The 14,669-nt window shown below is 37.3% G+C and overlaps 1 protein-coding gene across 2 annotated transcripts in view; it reads right to left on the minus strand.

The window, feature by feature from the left end:
• Positions 1-14,669, minus strand: part of RPH3A (rabphilin 3A) — a 179,590-nt gene that overhangs the window by 103,303 nt on the left and 61,618 nt on the right. For both annotated transcript variants that reach the window (XM_074297249.1, XM_074297241.1), the window contains exon 3: positions 1,917-2,060. In XM_074297249.1, the coding sequence (XP_074153350.1) occupies positions 1,917-2,060 (144 nt within the window). The remainder of the gene's footprint in view (positions 1-1,916; positions 2,061-14,669) is intronic.

Here is a 14,669-nt window from a genome sequence, read left to right on the forward strand (position 1 = left end):
TGGTCCTAGTTACAATATTACCTAAAGCAAAGCTTCTTAAACTTTGAGTCCTGACCTCATGTGGAGTTCTGTAACTGAATGTGAGGGTCAGAAAATTATGATTCATTTTTTATTCCTGTATATTTGGGGTCACAAACAAATTTCTTGGGCAAAAACACATTGCAAGTGGAAAAAGCTAAAGAAGCCCTGAACTAAAGTACTTCTCTCAGGATTGTACATTTCCAATGAAATAAGATTTGTAGAGACCTTTGCAAACCCTAAATCACTAGGTAAATGATAACTATTTCGCCATTATCATTACTTCAAGGGTCTGGGATTTTCTAGATTTCTCTTCAAATAGAAACTGGAGTGTAGAGTTAATACTTTGTGAAGTGGTTGATTGGAAAAATTGCTCCACTGGTGGCCAATCTGTTACAGGATCTCTCTGAGTTCAGTTGGATTGGGTCGTTGGGCACCAGATACAATGCCTACCATAAAATCTGAACACAAAGCTTTTCCATCATGGTTAGAGCTGACAAAGGCTGGCCTCCATTGAGAGTCTTTGAGGGTCTGGGGTCTTCTTCATACCTTACAAGTTCATTAGAGGGAAACAATATCCAAGACCAGACCCTTTGAAAGCAATTCGTTCCCATAGATGGCAGAAAACATAGTCAAACTACATTATTGGATTAAGAAGATAAGAAAACTGAATCATAATTTCAGAGTCATTAGAACACAGAACATCAGAGCTAGGTAAGCCCTTAGAACTAGAACATAGAATGGTAAAGTTGGGAAGCCCTTAGGACAGAAAACGTCTATGCTAGAAGAGGTCTTAGATCAGGGAATGTCAGAGATGGGAGGAACCTTAGAACAGAGAATTCCTGCTGGGAGGACCCTTCAAACACAGAAAATTAGAACTGATGTGGATCTTAAGAAATAGAATGTCATAGACTCAGCCACCATCTAATCCAATCTTTTCATTTTACAGATGGAAGATATTGAATCTGAGAAAAAAAAGTGGTTTGCAGGCACTAGAGTTGGGATTCTATCACCCTGGGAACTGCCCAGGGTCATACAAGATAGGAATTGGGGATCTTCTGACTTCCACATATGTGAATTTTTTTGTTACACTTTACTTTCCCACTTTAAATCATTTAAAAAAATTTTCCAGTCAATAGATACCCTTTCGCCTTCCTTTAGCCCTCCACTCCAATCTACCTTCCACCTAGTCATTAAGTTGATCTTCCAAAGACACACATCATGCTCCCATTCAATAAACCCCAGTGGCTCCCTATTACCTCTAGGTAATTCTCTGTTTGACTTTTAAAGCTCTTTGTAAATTGATCTCTTCCTAACCTTCCAGTCTTCTTAGGTCTTACTCCCCTTCTCTTGCTCTATGACCCAGTGATGCTCCCTGCTGTTTCTTAACAATTATAGTCCATCTTCCAATTCTGGGTATTTGATGTCTTGTCTTCCATGCCTGGAATGTTCTTCCTCTTCATTTCTCCCTTCTGGTTTCCCTTGCTTCCTTCTCAAGTACCACCTATAATTTCACCTTTTGAAGAAGCCTTTGTGGATACCCCTTAAAATGAACACTTTTCCTCTGAAGATTCCCTATAATTTATCCTATGAACATCTTATTTGTATTTAGTTGTTTGCATGCAGTTCCCCTCCACACACACTTAAATTTCAATCTCCTTGACGTTTTTCTTTATATGTCCCCTGCTTAGCATAGTATTTTACACATAGTAGGCACTTAAGTAATGCTTATTTATTTGTTATTGAGCAACCTCCCAAATCCAAAGCTTCTGTAGTATTTTCTTCCCAAAGTCTAGATTTCCCTATTTATGGAGCAAGTGCCCTGGCTCTGAAACTGCTATGGGCTTGTTTTCACAACTCAAGGTATAAAGGATTTGATGGAAATATCACTGTCTTACCCAATGCGCTCCTGCTCCATTTCTTCCATTTTCTCAGCTCGAGCAATCACTCTGTTGATAATCTCTTTCTCCTCATCTGTGAGCTCTTCATTTTTTCGTGGTCTTTCAGGTTGGTCAGGGCGGACGGACCATCCCGTTGGGAGCCTGAAATGCAAATGCAAACCCTGTGATGGTGCAAGGAAAAACTGAACAGATGGAGACGAATCTTTATAGGGAAGGTCCAAACTGAAATTATTCTGGGGGAAATGACTGACCAGAACATGTATCTAAGCCTTAGTTTCCTTGCCTATAAAATAGTAATAATAAGGCCTGAAATACCTCTTCCAAAGGGTAATTGCAGGGCACAAGTGAGATTTTACATGTATTTATTAATTCACTTATTCATTTATCTATTCATTCATTTGTTTGTTTATATAGTTTGAGGACCTTAAGGTGTTAGACTTCAGACTAGCTATTTTTCTTATCTATTAAATGGGGATATGGATAGGATTTGCCCTGCAATCTTGACATTATTGGGGGGGTGGCGCTTGTCTTTATATTTCCAGTGATTAACATAGTACGTGACTTATTGACTTGACTTGGGAAAAGTTAATGTATAGCACCTAATATAATATCTATCAACTATATAAAAGTGACTTACAGACCATAAAGTCCTATATAAATATGATTTATCATTATTATTGAAATTATCTCATTCTCATCTTTTATTGGAGTTTAGGTAGAAATGGTCTTAGGGTGAAATCCTACCCATTTATTACAATTTTATTTTTAATGTTTTTCAAACTATGGCACGGGCAGATAAAGTAATTTGTTTTTAATATTAAATTGTTATGAATATAAATAACATTATTTGATAATATGGTAAGAATACTAGTTTAAAAATCAGAAAAACTAAATTATATTCCTAGCTTTGACCCTCAGTCCCTGTGACCATGTAGGCAAGTCAGATTCCCATTGTTACACCTCAGTTTTATCATCTCCACAGTGAAGATAATCTTTCTATGGCTCTCTCACAAGACTTATTGGGATCCATGGGGTGGTCTCTTCTCTTGTCTGCATCTTGGTCTCCTAATCTGTACAATGGTCACAATAATTCCTGTCTCACTTTATAGGATTATGAGGAAGCTCAAATGAGATAATGAATGTTAAAATAATAAAAAGAAGAATTGAAAAACTCAATGCTCTGATAAGCTATAAGCAAGATGATTAATAAGATATTTTACGATATGGTTCACTGACTAAACAGAGAGTTTCATTATCACAGGGAGGGGTATGAGATTGATTCCAAGCATTGTTAGACCACTAGAGAGCTTTGCCTCCATTAAAGGGGAAAAAATTAAATCCAATCAGTAAATAGCTCTTCCATAAGAGCTCCAGTCCCATTAGCTGTCAGCATCTATTATTTCTGCTCCTCCAAATTGTGTCAGCAGGCATGAAATTGCCTTTTGACACTTGAAGTTCGGAACTGAAAGTCATGTCCCCTCTCTTACTCTCTTTACCCCTCCCAGCCTCACTCACACATTGTCTCCCCCTCCTCCCTGGTGTGAAGAAATAGACTGATGTCCTAGACAGGTAAAACCAGATCAGGACACAAAGAAATCCCCCAGATATGAGATTCTTAATCTTTGTGATGCAGTGGACTCCTTCAGAGGTCTGGTAAAGTCAGCGGATCCCTACTCACAATGTCTTTAAATACATAAAATAAACTGCATAAGATTACAAAGAAAGCCGATCATGTTGAAGTAAAGATGCCATTTTTCCATTTGAGTTCACAGAACTTTTAAAAATCTATGCAATGATTGCTTTGAAATCATTGGATCCCTACCCTAGAGGGATACAAAATTCCAGGATCTTAGATCTGGAATCTAAGGGACCACAGAAATCATCTCACTCAACCCTCTCTTTTTGTAGAAGAAAAAAAAACTGAACAACAGAGAAGTTAATTGACCTTCCCAGGTTCACACAGCTAATAAGTCTCTGAGGGAGTTCCTCTGTGGGAATTCCTTTCACTAATTAAAACACACAGGTCTGGATGCTCATCTTCAACCCCAAAACAGTGAAAAAAAGAAAAAGTCAAATGTGGCAAAGACTGACTGACTGAATGAATGAATGCTGAAAAACCTAGACTCCCTCCAAGCTACAAGGCATCTATTCTTTCTATCATTTTAATTATACTTTTTATATCTGGCCTTTCTCCAATTTACCCATAGCCTTTGTAAAGCCCCATGCCCTGAACTCAACATACTCAAGATCTAATCAACAGTGAATAAATCATAAGAATTTTTTGATTTCCTCATGTGCCATTCTCCCATTAATAGCATCACATTCATCCCCAGTCCTCTGGCTAGTCAGTATGATCCAGACCTATAAAATCTAAATTTTTCCTTCCCTATAACTTCACAAGAACTCAAATGGGTATCATTGCGTATATGACTTACAGTTTCCGCTAGATGCCCAGATCTAAACCTATGTACCAAGCAAACAGGAAGGTCCCACGGAACACCCACATATTCTCATAATTTCCCTCTCTGGCAGATGGGCAGAAACTCAAGGGCATCATGCACTTCTCTAAACCTAATTCCCTGGCCACAGAAGACACAGTAGATAAACAGCAAAAGCTGTGTTCCAAAACATTTCCAATCTGCCTCTGTGGGACTCACTACTTCCCATTGATTTCCCTGTTCTCATTCCAAAAGCAAACAGAAAAATCATGAGATCAGTTTTTCCATCAAAATCCTTTTCACCTAATAGAGATTCAGATTAGAGGGAATTAGTGATGGTGGTGGTGATGATAGGAGGGCCCATGTGGCCAGGAACAAAGCCTTGAATTCTCACTAACAATCACACCTGAAATAATGATGGAAATAACAAATTCATCTCACACAGTATCGTGTTATATTTATGATTTTAAAAGTGTTTAGTAGACTTCTTGGCAATTGACTCACAACAATTTGCTAAGGTAGACAAGGCAAGCAAGATTTCTGTGTAGGGCATGTGGCACTGTGGCTAAAATTCTGGCCTTAGAATAAGAATGAATTGAATTGAATCTCCCCCTCCCCAAGCCCAAAATAAAATGAAAAAAATCACACACCAAAGAAAACATTTAAATATGCAAAAATCAGTGGGTGGGAGGTTGGGAAAGGAACAAATTTTGGGTGAGTAGAGAGGAAAAATATATTCCCAGTAAGTATGGGTCATACATTTGTATTGGATATGTTCCTGCTCTTTGTACACACTGTAGAGGGGGAAGGAGAAAGGAAGAAAGAGGAGGGAAGAAGGAATGGAGAGAAAGAAATAGAGAGGGAGAGGGAGAGGGAGAGGGTGGGAGAGCGAAAAAGAAGGAGGAAGAAAGGGGGAAAGGAGGAATGAGAGATGGAGAGAAGGAGACAGGGAGGAAGAGGAGAGAGAGAAAGAAAAAGAGAAAGGCAGAAGAGAGGTAGAGAGAAATAGAGAGGGAAGGAGAAAGGGAGAAAGGAGGAATGAAGGAAAGAAGAAAAAGAGGAAGGGAGGGAAGGAAAGAATGGGAGAGAGGAAGAAGAACGGAGGGACAGAGAGAGGGAGGAAGAGGATGGCCTGATGAGGTCCCCAATGGTGAGATACATTAAATCACAGGCACAACTTCTGATAATCACCCATACTTTGCTTCAATTCCTTTAAGGCTTCAACCAAATTCCCCCCAAAAGAAAAGATTGGTTTTCCAACAGTTACAAGCCATGTGGCAATGGACAGGTCACTTAATATCTCTAGGTCTCAGTTTCTTCATCTGTAAATAACTGCATTTACAAAGATCAGATGATATTAGATAGATAGATAGATAGATAGATAGATAGATAGATAGATAGAGATAGATAGATATAGATATATAGATAACATGTGGCAAGCTTTAAAGTGCTATACAAATGCCAACTGTTATTATTAACTTGATGTGACAAGCAGAATTGTAAAAATCAGTTATTCATATTTTTGAAGGAAGAAAATTAAAGGGGTGTGCTAGGCTTCACAAATCTTAGGATCAGAATGGTAACTAGAACAGGGTGACTAGGGCTTTATGTCAGGGTGCCTAAATTTAGAGGATGCTGGAAGTATTTTCAATTTTTTCAGCAGCAGAGAAACAACTGAGTTGACGATTTAGTTAGCAAGAATAACTAGTCAAAATAAGAAATTACCAAATTGGCTGCTTTCCCTCTTTCTCCAGCAGCAGAAGCACTGAATTCCCCACCACACTGCTCTCCACTAAGAACAGCATTATGGGATATAATAACCGAATAACTGGATTTGTATTAAAAAGTTGACTTGAGAGCATATTTTGTGCTGCTTGGCTTAGCCACCAAAAATATGGGTGATATTTCTGTTTAAAATACTGAATCTTAAAATCACAAATCTGGAAAGGACACGGATGATCATCTGAGTCCCTTTATTTTAAAGAGGAACCTGAAGTTCACAAGAGATAGAAAATGATTTGTCTGAAAATTGGAAATGCAGTTAGGAAAGCTTTCGTGTCCATGTATAGACCATATAAAGAAATGGAGCTGAAAGGATATTACCTCAGGGTTCAGCTCGTCCAGAGAGTCACATATGGACCCTATGTGGTTTAGTGACTCACAACACTTCCTAGTACAGCCAGTACCAAATTAAAATGTAATTGGGAAACATTTAACAAAATAAATAAAAATACAATACAACATAAATAACATTACATTTTAAAATTAAGCAAATATGTGGCCCCTTTTTCTCTTTGAGTTGATACCACTGTTCTAGTCAAATGCCTTTTCCCATTTATAGCTCACAGGAGTTAAGTGATTCACCCAAGGCCACACAGCCAGAAGAAAAGTAGAGGCAATATTTGCAGGAAGGATTTCCTGAATCTCAGTCTAGGATTCTATTCACTATACTATGTTACAGCACCACACACAGAGAACAATGTTTGCCCTACCTAACTTACCTTGAATCTCTCCCCACTTTAGTGCATCCTCCATGCAGCTTCCAAAGGGGTATTTTTCTCAAAGTACAAATCTGATCATGTCACCCCTCCCTGTTCTACAAATTCCAGTGGCTCTCTACAAGATCATAGCTCTGGAACTGGAAGGTCTCTCAGCCAATTATCTGGTTTCCTCTAGTTTTCTAGCTACTGCCAGATTGACAACAGACAGAGCTGGACCTGGGGTACATTGATGGAGCCCCAGTGTGTGACAGAACCAGAATTAAAAGAAGGTAGAGTCAAGGTCAAGGCTGTTGCTTTGTGTGAGTTGTTTTGAAAAATGGAAGTACCTTGTTTGTTCTCCACAGGAATCTCTGTGAGATCAACCTAGGAGAGATTTGCTTGTGAAATGCAGTACTTAGGCCTACATGCATTATAGTCTTGGTGTTCAAAGAAAGGAGCCAAGAAGCATAAGCTGAGAGTATTGAGAGGAATTGAACGCTAATCTCTCATGGCATTTTTAGAGGCACAGAAGAACCTGAAAAATTATTTCCAGGAAAATTATTCCTCCTATAACTCCACAAATACCAAACTGCAACTGGAGCACTGAAATCCCAGCAGGTACCTGGAATTTAGGGGCAAAGGGCACATCTGATCCTTCCAGTTCTCCTTGAAAGTCACTCAGACAACTCTCCTAAGAAAAGCAAATTCTGGGCTCTTGTGGGAATTTTAAATAAGCCCTTGACCAGGACATCTCTACCTAGGTAATTTTGAATATATATCATGAGTGAATAAATGAATAAAAAAGCATTATTCTATAATTCTCTGATTCTGGGCAAGGATAAATCAGCTTATGTTACACCCTTAGTCAATGAACTTTGATAGTTCCCTATACTCTGCAGAATCAAATATAAACTCAAATATAAAATATACTTGGAACTTAAAGCCTGGCCCTTTTTCTTCTCCTTATTCCCCATTCCCGTAGCACTATTTATTTTTTCCATGTATTCTATAATTTCCTTATATAGACCTATTTGTTATTTCTTGCACATTAGATTTCTTCTTTAATTTTTATTATAGCTTTTTATTTACGAGATATATGCATGGGTAATTTTTCAGCATTGACAACTGCAAAACCTTTTTTTTTCCAATTTTTCCCCTCCTCTCCCCCACCTCTCCCCAAGATGGCAGGTAGACCAATATATGTTAAATATGTTAAAGTATAAGTTAAATACAACATGTGTATAAATGTCCATACAGTTATTTTGCTGTACAAAAAGAATCAGACTTTGAAATAGTGTACAATTAGCCTGTGAAGGAAATAAAAAATGCAGGTGAACAAAAATAGAGGGATTGGGAATTCTATGTAGTGGTTCATACTCATCTCCCAGAGTTCTTTTGCTGAGTGTAGCTGATTCAGTTCATTGCTCGCACATTAGATTTCACCTCTCATCTCTACATCTTTACACTAGCTGATCCCCAGGCCTAGAATACTCTCCCTCATTATTTCTATTCCTTTGCTTTACTCTTTGTTTCTCTTTGCTGCCTTTAAGACTCAGCTCAAACCTCACCTTCTGCCTGAAACTTTTCCTATTCACAACCTCAAGTTATTAGTATCCTTTCCTCTGAGGCTGCCTACCCCATTTGGAGTTTTCTTGGCAAAGATATTGGGATAGTTTACCATTTCCTTTCCCCAACTCACTTTACAGATGAAGAAACTGAGGCAAATAGATTTAGGTGACTTCCTAGAATCATGTAGCTAGCAAGTGCCTGAGGCTGGATTTGAACTCCTAAAAATGACTCTTCCTGCCTCCAGACCTTGCATATACTTGGGTAAATGCTATTTTTCCCATTAGAATTGCAAACATCTTGAGAGCAGGGGCTATTTCTGCTTTTCTTTGTAACTCCATAGCTTAGCATAGTTCCCTGAACACAGCTGTATGGAGATAGGGATTTGAACTTGTGATTTCAATAGTATAGGAAACTCTGGATAAGGAAAGTCATTTTTACCAATTTTTACCAATGCAGGTCCTTTGCAATTTACAATTTTTAAAATCGCTAATATCAATGAGAAATTAAGCATCTTTCCCAAAGACACACAGCTGTTAAATGTCAGAGATAGAACAGACACTTAGCATGCAAAATGATCTGAATAATTGCTTGCTGATTGGTTGATCACTAATGCTGAAGATGATGATGATGATGATGATGATGATGATGATGATAAAAAATAATTCTTTAACAACTCCTAGCTATGTGACTCTGGGCAAGTCACTTAATCCCATTTGCCTCAACAACAAAAAATAATAATTCTGATATCTGACATATATATATATATATATATATATATATATATTGTGTTTTATATACATAATTTCATTTGACCTTCAAAAAACTCCTTACCTCCAGGTTACAGATGAAGCCATTCAGGTCAAAATTAAGTGACTTGCAAAGTCACACAGTTAGTATCTAGAAGCAAAATATGAATTTGGTGCTTCCTGACTCCAAGTCCAGCATTCTAGCCATTATTCTACACTAGGGCAAGCAAACCACAGCAATAGAAAGAGTCATCACAACACTTCGGTTCTTTGGGTTCTGAAAGCCATCATATGGATAAATGATGTTTGATTAAATGAAGACTGTTTAATGAATGTGAACACATACATGTATGTACCATGTCAAGCTTTCTAAGAGTCAAAGAAAGAGAATAAGCATTTCTATAGTGCCTACTGTGTGCCAGGTGCTAAATGCTTTTTACAAATACTATCTCATTTGATTTTCACAATAAACTTGCAATATAAGCTATTGTTATCCTTATTTTACAGTTAAGAAAACTGAGACAAACAGAAGTTCAATGCTTTGCCTACAGTCGCCCAACTAGTAAGTATCTAAGACCAGATCTGTACTCAATTCCTCCTGACTCCAAGCCCAGCACTGTACCATTAGCTACCACTAGATAAGATAAAAGAAATTTATTGCATGAATGTTCAACCGTGGTGACATGGGAAATATACTAGGTTTGAAGTAAAAAGATTTGGGTCTGCCTTTTATTTTCAGTGTGATATTGGGCAAATCAATTTTCTTGGGCCTCAGTTTCCTGTTTTGTAAAATGAGAGTGTAGAGCAAGCTGATCTCTAAAGTGTCTTCCGGTTCTTGATCTATGATCATGAAATCTCCCTTAGTCTCAGTTTCCTCTTCTGTAAATTGAGGGAGGCAAAGTAAATGGTCTTTAAGGTACTTTCTAGCTTTATAATTATCATTTTATAGCCCTAAGTATTTGTCTATTTCATTTATTCTTATGATGACTGATTTTCATTTCACACTCAGCTCCTTTATTTTTATTTTTTTCCTTTCCTTTTTTATTTCATTTTAAAATACTCTTTGCTTTATGAATCATGTTGGGAGAGAAAAATCAGAACAAAAGGGAAAAACCATGGGAGAGAAGATAACAGAAAAAAGAAGTGGACATATCAGCTCCTTTGCTGTGAGGCAGAAATCTATACCTCATACTAGTCCCCTCACCCTCCTAATGTTCCTTCTATTGTACACACCTCTACAACATCGACCATGTCCCTTTCTTGTATAAATTTCATTAGCATCTGATTTTGACTATCTCTCCCAAACATCCAATTATCAGTAGTTCGTGGACCACAATAGATCAGCTTGATTAGGGGAAAGCAAATGATGAGGTGGTAAAGAAAGAGCCCGCTTGCGCTTCAGAATTTTAAAGACATAAACAACTGCATCTTCAGCAGGAGATGGAGGGATTTGGCTCCGGAGGTCTGGGAAGGCTACTCCCACCTGCAGTGATTTCAGCAGAGTGGCTCTCAGCACAATCTGCTACATCTTGTTCCCAGATAAAATAAACAGATTCATCTCCTAGGGGTTGATGGAGAAGAAGAAAGAAATGGATACATCCTACAAAGAGGGCATCTGCTTCCACTTTAGACGTCATGCTGCCGTCCATGGTGGATTCAACAGCCCTTTGTGAAATTAAACAGGGAAGGCTTACACAGATAACATCTTGGAGAGACTTTTGCCAACCCCCAAATGTCACTCTGGCACCATGGATGGAAGGAGTTGTGGTAATGACCCTTGTTTAGCTCAAATTAATGATCCAGTAGGATATAAAAGCCAGACTCTGTTCACTTGAGGATAAAACAGAACTAATTTGGTCTTGACTGTACCACCTCTTGGGATCAAACTGGTATCTTTAAGTGGGTAGCTAGGGAGAAGAGAAATAAAATGGAGGTTCCAGCTTACAAGCAGTCATTCCTAATTGTTTCCTAAACAGGTAGCTTCAAGTGAGTAGTGGATAATATGTTAAACTTGTGATTAGGAAGACCTAGTTTCATAATCTACCTCTGATATTAATTGTGTGACTATGCAGTAGTCATTTTACATGCTAAATCTCAGTTTTCTCACCTATAAAATGGACATCATAATAGCAACAATATTTAACTTTATGAGTCTGCTGTGAGATTCAAATGATTTCATGAAAGTAAAGTCCTCCATGGCTCTTTTCAACAATGAGGTGATTCAGGCCATTTCCAATAGACTTGTGATGGAGAGAGCCATCTGCATCCAGAGGGAAGACAATGGGAAATGAAAGTAGATCACAAAATATTATTTTCACCTTCTTTGTTGTTTGCTTGGTTTTTTCTTAATTTTCCCTTTTTGTTCTGATTTCTTGTACAGCACAATAAAGGGGAAATTATGTATAGAAGGGAAAAAAGGAAAATAAAGTCCTCTACAAACTTTTTCTTCCATGTATAGGAAGATGAGGAGGGAAGAATTTTGAGACCTATGACTTAATTGGTATAGGGAATTTCCTGTGTAAAAAGTTTCTCTTCTATATAGATTAGCATATTCTTTGTCATTTATATCCTTGTGCAATTGCCTAGGTCACCACAAACGTAAGTGACTTCTCCAAGAGCACACCTCCAGTATGTATCAAAGGGAAGATTTCAATTCATTTTCTTGATTTCCAGGCTTGTCTTCTACACACTACCTCATGCTCATTTTTTGCCAACACAAGTGGAGAAGCAGATTAACGGGCAAACTCCGAAACAGGAAAAAATGAGTAAAAGTGCACTCTGACATATTTCTTATTGACTGTGTCCCTGGACAGATCATGTAATTTTTCAGTGATCTAGATAACCCTCTATGATTATAATTTGCAGAAGTTGCTAATCTATATTGGTAGAGGGAATTATCTAAACTAATAAAATTAAAGGTGTACCCCCTTCCCCAATGCATTATATATGTGTGTGCACATATACGTCTATAATCAATATGTGTGCATATAAATATTAAAAACCTACATATGCATTGTTTACATTCCCTTTCTCCTGGTGACCTCATCAATTCCCATGAGTTTAATTTTCATCTCTACACAGATGACTCTCAGAACTATATATTCAGCCCTAGTCGTTCTCCTGAGCATCAGTCCCATGTCTCTAATTGCCTTTTGGACATTTCAAATTGAGCATCTCATAAGCATCTCAAAATCAACATATCAAAAGCAAAACTTATTACCTTCCCCTCTTTCCAAACTTCCCTTTTTCTATTGAGAATCTCAGCACCTTTATGGTCCCCAAGGTTCATAATCTTAAAGTATTCCCTACTGCTCACTTTCTCTTACTCACATATCCATCCAAACAATTCCCAGTTATGTTAATTCAGTTTCTACAACTTATCTTGCTTCTGTCTCTTTTCTCTCTAATTCTATTTCAAGCCATCAACCCTTCCGACCCGGACAATTATGATAGACTCTTATTACCCAATAGATTTGTACACTCCTCAAGTCTATCCTCTATTTAATCCATTTTCCATACAGCTGCCACAAGACACCAGATGTAGTCTGACTGGACAAAGGACAGAATGATTATTCTCTCCCTAATATGGTATACACTACTGTGTGCTTTTCTCAAAATAGCCTCAAAGTATATTAGCTTTGGAAGAACTGACATACAATACTGTTAACTCATATTGACCTACCTGAAAAATAATCTTCTCTTTTATAAGTTTTCATACAATCCTTGTTAGGATCCCTTTTTTGACAAGAAGCTCACCACCTAATCAGGTTGTCAAATCTGCTCCATTGTAGTACTCCTTAGGAAATTCTTCCATAAATTTGCCTCTATTTCTCCCAGTGGATCATGGGATCAGAAATCATGGGTAGCCTCATCTAGTCATTTTTACTGATACAGAAAATGAAGCTCAAAATAGCTGAGTTGCTCAACGTCACACAGCTAGCTAACTGGCAGGGTTGGGATTTTTAAGCCCACCTTCTGACTTCTATGTGCTTGTCCTGCCTTCCAGGACCTTGTGGAACAATAAACCTAATCCTTCTGTCCACATGACAACCATTTGACAAATGTTACAAAATTAATTTGCAGATGCTCATGCCCTTGAATCAGAGGCCCCCTCACTCAGATACCATTTACTCTTATTTACTTCATCCATTTAGCAACAATTATTTCAGCATCCTAGATGTATAAGGAATAATTCTAATAAGTCTTGGTCATCTGCTTTTCCAGCCCACAGCATATTAGATGCAACAGTTTAGGAACAGGAATTTAGGGTTAGTGTACCAGAATAGTTCTCCTTGATAGTCCTGAAAATTAATTAATTAATTAATGAAGAAGGAAAAAATTTGTCAGACACTGCTAAGTATTTTATAAGAACTGAATACTTTACAAATGTTATGTATTTGTAAACTTTATAAAATATGACTTTACAATACAGTCGATCCTCAACATTCACTTTAACTTTTATGATTTCAAACATACCCATGATTTTCCTTAGTAATTTCATTTTCACTTTTGTGATGATCACTAACATATGTGACTGTTCACAATAAAGGGGGGAAAATATGAGGTATATGTGTAAGTTTCACCTCTATTAGGTGTTTCACTGGTCTTGTTCATCCTAGAATAAAGGGTTCCTCATGCATCCATTGCTTATTTTAATTATTTGCTTTTAAAACAAGCTTTGTGTTGCAATTTTACCCCCAAAGAACTTCGCAAGTACTTTGGGCTCTAAAATCAAGTGTGCAAAGTCAGTGAAGTGATGTAGTGAGAAAATAAAAGTGTTAGATAAACTTTCTGCCAGAATGAATGCAGCTGCTGTTGGCCACAAGTTTGGGGTTAACCAATGGCCAATTTGTTATATCCTGAAAAAGAAGAAAAGTATTTATAATATTGTAGATTTTTATGTGTTATGATAAGTGAATATTATCTGAAATCAATGGTAGGGTTTTTTTTAATTGACTTGTTAGCACAAAAGGTCACAGAATTCTAGGAAATACTAGTGAGAAAATTATTTTCAATGTCATGAATTTTATTTTGTGTGCTGCATTTTATGGGTTATTACATGATTAGAAAATTTCAAATGATCAGAATTAATGTTGCATGCAGAGTGGAGTTTTGGGTTATCATGGAAATCCAACCCCCATTTTCCATTCATATTTTTTACTTTTGCACCATTTCCTGGGAATATCACTTTTATGAAAGTTGAGGATTGACTGTATTATCTCACTTGAGATAACAGAGAAAAGAGATAGAAAAATTACAAAAAACTGACATGAGAACTCAAAAACCACAGAAGTCCAAGTGTGATGTGAAATGGGGCCATTTAGTGTAGGGGAAAATCACCCTACTCACTTCAGTGGATCCTAAAGAATGTTCCTATAGATAATAATGATTCTTAGTCCTATAGCATTAAAAAGTTTACAAAACTGCATTTTTTATTTCCTTCACAGGCTAATTGTACACTATTTCAAAGTCTGATTCTTTTGTACAGCAAAATGACTGTTTGGATATGTATACATA

This window comes from Sminthopsis crassicaudata, chromosome 1 (genome assembly GCF_048593235.1).
Source record: "Sminthopsis crassicaudata isolate SCR6 chromosome 1, ASM4859323v1, whole genome shotgun sequence".
NCBI lineage: Eukaryota > Metazoa > Chordata > Mammalia > Dasyuromorphia > Dasyuridae > Sminthopsis > Sminthopsis crassicaudata.